The following is an 11,969-nucleotide window of genomic DNA, read 5'->3' as shown; positions in this document are numbered from 1 at the left end:
CACCGTGTGACACCCGCACCGCACTGTGTGACACCGCACCGTGTGACACCGGCACCGCACCGTGTGACACCGGCACCGTGTGACACCGGCACCGCACCGTGTGACACCGCACCGTGTGACACCGCACCGTGTGACACCGGCACCGTGTGACACCGGCACCGCACCGTGTGACACCGGCACCGCACAGTGTGACAGCGACACCCTCCCTCCCGGCCCACCGCGGCGGACAGAAGACGCCGGCGCTGTTGAGAGCCCAACTTTATTACACCTCCGGTAGCGCCTGGGCGCGTCGCAGCTGCTCCTGCCCGCGACACCGCCAGTCTCTGGGACAGGACACGCTCCCGGCCCGCCGCTCCGCCCCTCTCCGCTCCGGGATGTATAATTTAATTATCGACATTTCCCGCCGCGGAGCCCGAGCCCGCCCGCCCGGGGCGGCCCCCGCGCCCCCTGCCTTGCCCCGCCCGGTGCATGTCGCGGCGGGCCAGCCCGGCCGGCGGCATCCCGGCGGCAGTAGAGGGAGCTGCTTCCATGCGCTTGCTGCACCGGAGCGCTGCTCGCCTCCGGGGAGAAGGTCCGGCTGCTGGAGGAGTCATCCCGAAGGGCAGCGGGACCAGGGGGTCGAGGAGGGTGTCCGTCCCGGGATACACCGGGGCTCAGCACCCCAACCCTCCCTGCAGCCAGTGGGCACCAGGGCCCGGGTGCTTCTCGCAGCTCACGGGACGGAGGGTGGCAGGCCGTGCAAATTGGCTGTCGCACTGCTCTGGCGGTTTGGTGGCCAGGGCATGTGGAGCTCTGCGGTCACAGGGCAGGAGTGGTGCCACGGTGGAGGACATCCTGGGGGTGAAGATGAGGGCATGGCGTGGAGCTGCCCAACACGGCCCCACGGCGAGGCTGCGTGGGCTGCCAAGGAGGCAGCGTGACCTGGGCAGTGCACAGGGGCAGGAGCGGGGCTGGCGAGTCCCTTGTGGGCCGCAGGCTATCGGTACCGGCAGGCCAGCGCGTTCACATTCTTCACCACGTAGAAGCTCATAGTCAGCGGGGGGATGACCAGGGTGCGGCCGGCCCGCAGCGGGCGAGGCTTCAGCTCGGGGAGAGTCCCATCATCCACCATGGCCAGCGGCTGCCCGTTGAGCTGGACCGACCTGTGGGACCAGGAGAGGGTCAGCACAGTGGCACTGAGGGTGGGATGGTGGTGGCAGTCCCAGCCACCAGCATCAAACTTACTTGGAGTGGAGCCCGTCCTTGCCGTAGGGCTGCAGCAGGTACTGGTGGACAATCTTATCCCGCAGCGTCCCTGCCAGCTTAATTTTCTTCCGGGAGCGATGCAGGTTGATGATGTAAAGCGTGATGGATCCCCGGACATAGTTGTGACTGCAAAGGGGAGAGTAGGAGATGAGAGCTGCACTGCCATGTCCCCAGGGAGCATCACCTCCAAGAAGGGGCTTGGGGGTCTCTGCAGGAACTGGCCTCATGCAGACATGCAGATTCACTATCCTGCCGTCCCTTCACGGGGAGATGCCACCGTCCCACCATGAAGCTTGGTTCTGTGGCGACACCTTTAAACCCCCCCTCTTCAGCCAGCAGCACAAGAGGATGCTGCAACGCAATGCCCCAACAGAGTGGGGGTGGCCCGGGACTGTGTCAGTCCCAGGACAGCTTCCCCCACTCCCACCCCTCCCCAGCCTTGCAAGGAGGAGGCTGAGAACGAGGGGAGCTCTGTGCGTGAGTGGCGTCTGTCCCCACCACCCCAGGCACCTGACAGACAGGTCAGACACTGATCCTCTGTCCCTGCCTAATCAGACAGCCTCAAACAAAAGCTATAGAGTACTTTGCACCTGTCAGTTACTGGACAAGGTTTCCTACCGGGCTGGAGGCATGTTGAAAGCATCTGGACTGTGTAAAGAAACAGTCTCTCCTCCTCCACAATAGCAACTTGTGTCCGCGGAGGAGGTGACCGCCCCCCCGGCTCTCTGAGGTGCTTTCAAAGACCTTATCAGCGAAACAATAGCCAGGCCAGGCTCCCCGGCAGCGCGGCCTGGCAGGTAACCCGACCGACCGGGGCCCCTCGTGTGAAATCCACTCCCTTGATCTCTGCTGCCCAGGCTGCCCGGCGGCCACTGCAGCGCTCCCAGCCGGCCCCGTTCCCAGGCACGGCCTTGCCACCACTTTCATCGGAGACATCGCCATTCCTGCACTCTCCCTTCACTGTGACAGTGGCCAGAGCAGCACTCGAGTCAGCATCCTGGGAAGCCAACCTGCCCCAGCGTGTTGGTCCCCGTCTCCTGGCGATATCGCTTATCCCACCCTGTATCCCTCAGCCTTCCTTGCTCCACTTACTTGTGGTAGCTGGTGCAGTGGGCATAAATCCGGAGCTTGTCGCGGATGACTCTGCCGGGCCGGGGTTTCCTCTGGAGACCGGCCACATGGATGGCCAGCACCTTGGGACCAATGAGGCGCTTGTAAAGCAGGGACAGCCAGTAGTCCTGGGGGGCAGAGGGGACAGTCAGCAGCACAACAGCCCACCCTACTCATATAGAGGGTGTGGGCAGGAAAGGCTGGCTCCCCTGCCTGCAGCCTGGCAAAATTTTGGGGTGAAAATATTGCACACCAGATATCTGCCTTGGGATGAGCTTTTTTTTGTGCAGTCCAAGCCATAACAGCATGAATGTTTCCTGGAAAGAGATTCAGGGAGGAATACATTGCCCATGCTGAGAGACACAGGTACCCTTTAAAGGAGTTCAGGTCTTGGCTGGATTGCAGGGCCTGGGGAGCAGTATGAGCACCCTTGCACATACCCATGGACCAACACACAGCCATGCTGTGGACCTGCACATCAGCTCCAGCTGATGTGCACAGCATGGTGATGTCTCTGGGGCAGGCTCTTCCCCCACTCTACACAGAGCTGGAGCACATGAGAACTCTTCCCTGCTCTTTGTCTTTGTTCATGGTGCACTGGTTTTTGGGACTGCTGAGGGTGCTCAGCTTCCCAGAGGTATTTCTCCCCTTTTAAAGCCTCCTGTGAAGCATGCGGAAGCCAAGCACTCAAGAAAGAGGAAATGCTCAGACCCTATACACATGCATAAATGTTGCAGCCTTAATTACGTCACCACACACTACTTTTTCCCGCAGGGCATGGCCTCACACGGCACACAGGATGGGCCCCAAGCCCTGGGGAGGGAGGTGAGGCTGTGTGGTGACGGAGGCTGCTGCCGGCAGGGCCCCCCACTCATCCGCTGCAGAAGCTGGGAGGTGTGTGGTAAATGAAGCAGGGTTGTGGGAAGGGAAAGGGCAGGCTCAGGCCCTCGCCTGCTGTTCTGCAGGATGGGGCTCTGGCCCCACTGCTGCTGCTCCAGGCACAGCAGGTGATGCTGGGGAGACGGAGCCTCTCTCCCTGCTTCTCTGAGTGCTGCCTGTGGGTGCTGAGACACCTTCCCACACATGAGCACTCTGGATAAACGCCCTCTGAACAGCACAGACTGGATATCCTAGAGGGACCATGTGCCCCAGGGCAATTTGAGTAATCCCCCTTCTCTGCTGGCAGTGTCAAACATCCAGCAGTGATGGTCACCCTAGCACCAGGGGCTTCTCTGCCTGTCAGGTCTGACCTGCATTGTGAGGAGGAAATGAATATTGAACAAGCACCCTGCACAGAGCCTGGGAAGGGCAAGGACCTGGTCAGGATAGTGATGAAGGGCTTTTGCATCCCAGAAGAGCATGTGGTTGGGAATGGGGTCTCCAGGCCCCCAGGGTACAGGGCAGAATGGGCAGGTGGAAGTGCAGACATCTCATATAGACTCAGATATCCATCCTGCATGCCCCCCCCACCCCCCCCAGCCCCTGATTAACACACATTTTGGGTTAAGAGTTCAGCATATAAAACCTAGCAGTGGGGCACAGTGACCAGCACAAGGTGAAAACCCACCAGCCGGATTGGACTGCCAGCCCCATGCTCTTTCCAGGCCAGCAGAAGCTGATCTGTTCCATCATCACTTTGCTGCCAAAGAGAGATCCAGACACACTTCTCGCTGTCTTTGCAAGATTTTGGCATAATGCTGGAGAAAGAGCCACCTTCTGTTCTCCTCTTGCTACTCCTAGCCAAAACCACGGGGCTTTGTGCCACACCAGCGTGGTAACTGATTCCTCTGCAAGCTCTGGGCCCCAAAGGAGATGTGAGTGTGAAGGGAGAGGCTCGTGTAGCTGGAGACAGCTCAGCCACAGGACCAAAGCTCTCAGGGAGAATGAGCTGCAGTGCTCAGTGCTGCTTATCTGTGCTGTCAATGAAGCCATGCCTCTGTCCCTGACCCTGCTGGCTGGTTAGGCTGCTCTACAGCCTGAGGATGTCCCTGCCTGCTCCAAGCTTCTGTGGGAAGCAGTGCCAGCCTTTGCTGCTCAGGCGCACAGCAGGCAGGAGAAACAGTTCTGCTGTCTCTGGTGAGCCACCCTGATTAGCAGAGTCATTAGATGAGTAATTACTTGAGTTTGCAGTGAGGAAAATGAAAAGCACAGACTTCAGTGTTTAGCCCCATGGTCATGAGTTAAAACTAAGTTTGGTGTCCTGAGCTACCTGCCAGTTCAAGCTTTTAGGTCTTTTCTAGAAGCCTTCCTGGGGTTTTTCACCGCCTCTCCATAATTCCACTGATGAGATGCTGCTTTCACCCACAAGTTATGGGAGTGGTAGGGGCCAGACTCACAGTGTCTGCCCTCAGAATTTCCATATGGATCTCAAGAGCTGTTCTGCAGGAGGCTCTCAATGGTCTTGCCTCCATGGCGAGCTGGCATCAGCAGCTCCAGCCTCCAGCTGAGCACCCACCCCTCTGGGCTGGGTGGTCCCCAGGGATTTTCTGCTTTGACACCATGAATGTTCCTCCATTCTTAAGGCTCAGCAGCAGCAAGGTTTGTAATGTGGGGGTCCTGGGAGACTGCTGAACCTCATGACCTGCCCCAGCTGCTGCCAAATTTCACATCTCAGCACATGCTCTTCCCAAGGATGCTCTGAATAACCCTGCAGAGCTGGAAGCACTGAGCCCCAGGCTCCTGCCATGATGGCTCATGAGCAGAGCTGTGCCATCCAGCATCTCCACAAGGACACATGATTGTCCCTCTGAAAAGTGTTGGCTATGTTTTATAAGCTTCTGGCCCAGCTAAGGATACACAGCTTTTCTGAGAAAAACCATGCAGGTGCCATGAGATGGGTAAGACAGCAGTGATTTAGGGTGAGCTGTTCTGCAAAGTGTGAGGTGATCATGGCTGAGTGTGCAGTATTTCAGCACAGTCAATGCCTCTGGGCAGTGCAGGGACCCCTGTGTCCCTCCAACATCCGCAGGAGGTGAGGGGAGAGCAGTGCCTTTACCTCCCCTTGCTGGCAACGCTAGCTCCAAAGTCTCAGTTTCAAGAAGGATGTGAAAATACCAAAGAGAGTTCAAAGGAGGGCCAGAAAAATGACCCGGGACTGAAAAAGGAGTCGTCAGCACTGGCCTCAAGGCGCTTGAGCTCTTCAGCTCACTGCAGGGAAGCACTGAAGACAGCTGCAGCTTTTCTCGTCATCGCAAATCCACTTGTGTGAGGGGCCAAAATCATGTTATTTGCAATAAATTACCAAGACCTGGTGACACCAAGCACTTGGATGATGAATTACACACACCTAGCATGACTGAAACAAACCTGCTGAGGACAGACACTTTCCCCAGCTGGGCTGGTACTCCAGGGCTGCTCTTTCCACTGGCATGAGTGAACCCCAGCCAAAATCATGTCAGGGCTGTTGGGCTACTGCAGCTACCAGCTCCTGTTCAAATGGGACCAGCTTGGGAAATAGTTGCTCTTGAAACCCAGCTTGGTTGCAACCAGGGTGGCTTTTCCACTATCAGGACCTCTTCCTCAGCCCCTGACAGCAGCTGGAACCTGCTCCCATGTGGCACACCCTGTGCAAGGAAGTTTCCTAGGCTGGCAGTGCCCATACCCCTTGCAAAGACGTGCAGTGTGGTGCTGGACATCCTGTCAGGGGCAGCCTCAGCAGTGTCCAGGGAGACAGGTTGCTCCAACCTGTGCAACTGCAGAAAGGATTTGTCTTTTGGAGTCACGGAAGACTCTTGTTGTGAGGGCTAAGCCAGCAGTACAGCTGTAGCAGTAGAGGAAGGATAGCAGAGAGGAATCTGGTTTGTTATTAGTCCCACAGGAACTGAGGGATCTTTCTTGGTTTAATTACTTTGCAGACTCATCAAGCAGTACCGTAGGTGAGGAGCACCTGAAGGCAGAGCCTTCCTGTGCCTCCAGAGCTCTCCTGTCTGGGATCCCTGATTTGTGGGCAGGAGGGGTGCTTGTGTTGAGTGAGCTGATGTGCAGAGCTCAGGGAGCCTCATCTTCTCAGCTCCATGGGACCAGTGAAGATGTTCAGGCTTTCCACTAGAGAGAGAAAGCCCAGAGGGTCCTACTTGATCTCTTGGCACATTTTACTTCATTGCAGAAGTTTTAGAGACTTCAGCTTTTGGAAATGAGGTTGATTAGGCAGACCCTGAGGCAGAACTATTAGCCAGACCCTCCTGTCCACAGAGCCATCAGGAGAAGGACAGAAGTTATCCCCTCTGTCTCTCCTAGAGGCAGCAAAGCAGCTCTGCTGCTTACCTGAATTTGTTCAGCTCTGTGCTGTCCATGTGTAAGAAAATGTTTCCATAACCAGAAAACCAGAGTAAAAGAGCCATAGCCCTTCAGTCTCCTGGGAACTGTAACCAGCAAAAGCAGCTGAATTTCAAACAAGTAGGCTGTGAGCCCGTGGTGCACAATCTCCTCTGGCTGGGGCTGCCAGGGCATGGTTTTATGTTCCCAAGGCAGCATCAGCATCAGCTGGCTGCTGCTCACCCTACTGCACTTCTTATTGCTTCTTCTTACTTCTGAAGCTGCCCAAGTTCTTCCCCCATGCCTTACACACCCTCGAGTTCCTGCAGCCTGTTATGGAGGGCTCCATTCCTGCACCTTCATCTGCTTTATTCCACAGTCCAAGCAACCTGTGTGGAGATAAGGGCTGGCTGGTCTGAGCATCACAGGACAGAGGGCTTTGCTCTTTTATCCCTTTTACGAGCCTGATGGCTTGTTTTTGGCAAAAGCATCTTACAGAAAAGTAGTGATTGTGGTTGTGAAGACTTGGAGGGATGGAGAAGCTGCCATTTCCCAGGGAGCCTGTTCCAGCAGTTACATATCCGCACTGTTAACAATCCCACTCCTTACTTTTGTCTTGGATTTGTCTGGCTTCAGCTTCCAACCAGTGGTTCTTGTTCTTTCTTTTTCCACTAGATTAAAGATTCTCAGCATCCAAAGCTTTCTCCCCATGGAGGTCCTTACATCCTGTTCAAGCCATAGCTGCTTGTTCCTCCAGCAAGGCTGGATAATGCTGCTTTTAACATTATCCCTGAGTTTTATGTGCTTCTTAAGTGGGAGTTCAAGGTTTTCTCAGCCAAAGCCTTTGCAAGGTCCTGTGACAAGCAGAGTGGGGCAGAGCCTCATCCCGAAGGGAACAACATTTTCTGAAGTCAAAATCATCAATTTCAGATACTAATGCTGCCCTCTTGAGCTCTCATGCCCCCACCCTCAGGGACATGATCTGTTTGCTGTTTCGTGTGTGCCCCCTCCTTGTGTGGAGGTTCTGGAGAACTGAACAGTCTCCTACAACACTTGCTGCTGTATTGTGGAGTCTGTGAGTGAGCATGACAGGGGACACTCCAGAGACATCTGTGAATAGGGATCAAGGCTTCTTCTAGCCCCAAACAAGGGGGCTTCAAGTGGACTGACCTGCCAGAGGCTGGTGGCACTCGCAGGGGAGGAGGAGGCAGCACACAGAGATGCTGCAGCGAAGTGGCCCCTTGCCTCTTTGCTGTGTCCCTCCTGGGCAGGACAGACCTGTGCTTTGATCCAGACACCTCCACCTGTGAAAGCATAGCCAATGCTGACCAATCCCTTTTTTGCTGAGGCCACATCCCAGCAGGTGCCCCATCACCAGTCCTCTGAATCTGCTGACATCTCTGCCTAGGCATCTGTTGCTTTCACTGTCCTGATCCTCTTCCTTCCTTCTCTAATGGCTGCAAACACTTCATTTCACACCACTCCTCCCTGTGTTGTCTCATGCCTTTACATCTTCCTGCAACTTTCTCCTCAAGCAAGTGGTCTACAGCAAAATTCCTACTGTGGGAGCAGCAGCCACAGGAATTGCTGCCAGGCACCAGTGGCACAGGGGGGACAGCCTGCCCAGGAAACAGGAAAGTGGTGAGTAGGATGTGACCCCTGCCTACTGCCCATCACAGTCTGGCTGCAGCCAGTGGCCTTCCCACCTTCTTGGGATCTGAGCAGATGGAGGAACAGCCAAATCTCTCTTTTGTCATCACCTCTTCCTAACAGGGTCCAGGCGATGCAGGCTACAGGAAGGAAGCAGAGTGCCAGATCAGAGGGCTTGGAAACCAAATGCAATTTTTCTGTTTCCTGTTCTTCCAGAGCACCAGTCCACTCTGGGAATGGTCTTTCTGTCCCACCTTATCCACAGTCCTGGGTTGGCTCTGTGACCAAGCTGGGCAGGCTTAGCACTAGCATGGTGCCTCTGGGAGATGTGAGCCATGGCTGTGTTCATCCTTCCAAGACCAACCTGCTGCTGCCAGTCCCAGATGGAGTTTGTCTCTGCCCCAGACTCCAGTGCAGGAGGAACAGTCTGGCTCCAGCTCTGCACATGTCTTGCAGCTCCAGTGGGTGGGTGCCAGAGCTGCTAGCCATAGCATGGCTTTGATCCATTTGAGAGTCCATGCATATGCACTTCAGAGACCTTTTTTCTGGTGCACCAAGAGGGAAAGGCCTCTTAACTCACTGTGACAGCAAGCAGAGCTGTAGCTGCTTTAAATCTGTCTCCTTGTTCACAGATACAACGATCCTCAGAGCTAACCTGGAACTCGTTGAAGGAGAGAGAGTGCAGAAAGCAGACAATGCCTCAATCCTTGAGACATGATAGAAAGGACAAGGCGATGGAGTGGATGCCCTGCTCAAACCTGCTTCAGGCAGTTGTGCCAAGGCTCACTGGGAGATTTCCACAGGGCACCATTTCCACTCTGCCCTTCAGCAGACCGTGCTTTAGCTTGACATCTCATGGGAGAGCTTTTCCCCCATGCACACCTGAACTGCCCGAGATTTCATCCCTCCCATCTGTGGCCAGAGCAAACGTCCTCTAACGACAGTTCCAGCCAATCCTCGCCTCTCCCACCCCTTCCCTGTCTGCAGGCATCACTCCCACCAGAGTCAGTGCTCTAGCGTGCAGGGCAGATGGGGGTGCCAGACGCCTGCGCAGCAGATTTTCAGTCATCAGGAACAGCTTCCATGTGTGTGTGCAAGCTCCAGTGAACCTGCTCCCTGTCCCCACCCTTTGTCACTCCCAGACCTGTGGCCGTGTCTCTGCCTGCACGGCGCACTCTGCAGCCCGGCCCGGCCGCGCTCTCCTGGACAGTGACCTGGAGCCGAGGGTCCCCGCGGAGCGGGGGGAACAGCAGCCACAGTCCTGCTCTGGCAACTCGGCCGGCTGCGGGTGCGACTCTGCTGGATGTGCGGGTGTGCGGCTGCGGCAGCAGCGCTGGGCTCCCCTGGTGCCCAGGGTGGGATCTGTCTCTTATACACATCTGATGTGCGGGTGTGCGGCTGCGGCAGCAGCGCTGGGCTCCCCTGGTGCCCAGGGTGGGATTGGTACGGGTGGGTGAGAGCCAGCCCCCGCAGCGCTGCCCGGGGAGGGGCCGGAGAGGGACCGGCTGGGACCTTCAGCTGCGATTTGCAGCTCCTCCTGCCAAGGCAGCTCCGCTAATGAGCGCACCGGGGAGCGGGGACGTGCGGCAGGCGGGAGCGGGGCCGGGGGAGCCGCTCCTGGCACCTCACCCGAGGGCTCCTTGCCTCCCTGGACCTGGAAACCGGGGCGGCCCAACCCATTCCCTAGTGCGGAGGTGCTCGGGACAGGTCAGACGGACCTAGTAGGAGCCCATGGTCCTCCCTCCTCCGGGGCAGACAGCAATGTTCTTTCCCATCGAGTTCTCCTCAGTGCCTTTGGGCGAAGCCAAGGAGGTGAAAAATCACCCGCAGCATCCAAGCATCTGATCACAGCACCATTGGGCACAGACCTTCGCACTGCTGTGATGCTTTCTCAAGGACACCATCAATTCACAGGCAATATCATATTGTCTTCTACCACCACAGCTGAGCAGGCAGCCCCTGCTGTCGACTCACCCTTGATCCCTCCAGGACTTTTTCATCCTGCATATGAATCTTATATGCAGAAAAGAATTTTAAGTGTCTACCAAACTCAGTTTCTCTCCGCTCATACTCGTTAGAGGAAGGTCCATGAGGAGCCACAGGAAATGGAAGTCTGGTTTTCAGCTTTGGCTTTTCCACAGGGTTTGTGTTCCTCACACCCTGCCTAGAAATATGCCCAAGTTTTTTCTCTGCACAGATGTAACCTTACAGCATTGTACATTAAAGGAGCAGGAATCGATACCAAGGATGGAAAAAAAAGAGTTGAGTACCACGATACCACATGGAAGAGCACTGAAAAACGTCTTTAGCATTCTGTAAGAATCTGAAGAGAAATCTCACACCTGCCTGGGGTGAAATAAATGTATTGCTTCCCTCTGGACTGTTTCAGAGAGATATTAAGGAAAAGAGATAGAGTATGTACGTTGCATGCCTGAAATGATTCTAGAGGTACTAAATGCTGGATCAGCATTTCAAAGGCACTGTCCTGTGAAGAGTGAATATTGGTGCTGCTCCTGCCCTCCTTCCCTCCACTCCTTACTCCCACACATGTACAGGTTTAAGTGCAGGCAGGCAGACTGATGTACCTGCAAAAAGCTTTATTTGAAGGGCTTCTCTGACTATTATACAGCTGACTGCCCAAATCACTCAGGAAGAAAAAGCACTTCAACCATATATGAAAATGTTATCTCAAAAATAACAAGGCCGTAAACCACTTGAGCTCAGAGGAGAGTGGACAGGCAATTCTGGCAGCCAGGATGGGCACTCAAGCTGCCCTTGCATGGGTGAAGGACCCGGAGGAGCACACAATGACCACATCTCTTGCAAGATGTCCCAAAAGCCACGGGATGCCACTTAGGTCATGAGTCAGCTGCGTGTGGCAAACCCAGCAGAGATGTGAGCGTCTTCCTAATTTCACTGGGAAGCTTCAGTGCCCATTGGCCACACTGCTGCCACCTGAGACAATCCTCTTATTGGACAAGCAGGCATCAGCAGTGGCAGGGGAGGAGAAGGAGGTGCAAAGACTGCTATGGGGAGCCCAGGCCTGGCTCCCAGCTGTGATTGATGCCGTGGTGGTGTAGCCCTTCTCTCAGCAGGCAGCTGAGAGCTGCCTCACGCCCAGCCAGCGTGCAGAAACCTCTTTGTCATGGCAGCTAATGAGCAGATTGTATTTCACAGCGCCGCGGCCCCGCACAGGTACAGCCAGCAGCTTTTATCTTCCTGATAGCTCCCACGGGAAAGGAGCAGCCGCTAGCCCGCGGAGCAGGTCACGGCCCCGTCTTGCTGGGCTGTACGGTGTTTGCAGCTTTTAAACCCTTTGTCGGTTTTCACCTGCCTGTGGCTCTTTGATAGCACGGGAGTGGAGGGAAAGAGGTTGTGGAAGCACCCGCCAGAGTTTGTGAGGAACACAGTGGTGGGATGTGGGATCAGTGCTGAAGCACATGGGAGAGTGAGGAAACAATCATGACAGCGATTGGCACCTAACTTATTGGGAGACTTCTCTTTAAAACAACAGAAAAATACAAGTTAAAGACTTCCATTGTGTTTAACAGCCTGGGGTTTATTCCTCTAACTCCTTCCCTGGCTTTGATCCCGTTCTGAACTGCTCTCCTTCTCCAGTAGCTCTGGAGCTGCTGTCCCGCCGTGCCAGGAGAGCTGGCCATGGGTCACCCTCTGCCCCACTGTGCCAGGAGAGCTGGCCATGGGTCACC

At 55.6% G+C, this 11,969-nt stretch overlaps 1 protein-coding gene across 1 annotated transcript in view; it reads right to left on the bottom strand.

Annotated features, from left to right (window-relative positions):
- Window positions 1-258: 258 nt before the first annotated feature.
- Window positions 259-11,969, bottom strand: part of HPSE2 (heparanase 2 (inactive)) — a 106,842-nt gene continuing 95,131 nt past the window's right edge. Inside the window, exons 10-12 of the mRNA XM_015633302.2 lie at window positions 2,338-2,483; window positions 1,225-1,371; window positions 259-1,142 (exon numbers count right to left, since the gene is read on the bottom strand). Of these exons, the coding sequence (XP_015488788.1) occupies window positions 977-1,142; window positions 1,225-1,371; window positions 2,338-2,483 (459 nt within the window). The 3' untranslated portion in view covers window positions 259-976. The remainder of the gene's footprint in view (window positions 1,143-1,224; window positions 1,372-2,337; window positions 2,484-11,969) is intronic.

The sequence above is a fragment of the Parus major genome, chromosome 6, assembly GCF_001522545.3.
Source record: "Parus major isolate Abel chromosome 6, Parus_major1.1, whole genome shotgun sequence".
Taxonomy (NCBI): domain Eukaryota; kingdom Metazoa; phylum Chordata; class Aves; order Passeriformes; family Paridae; genus Parus; species Parus major.
This window is presented reverse-complemented; position numbering and strand designations above follow the sequence as displayed.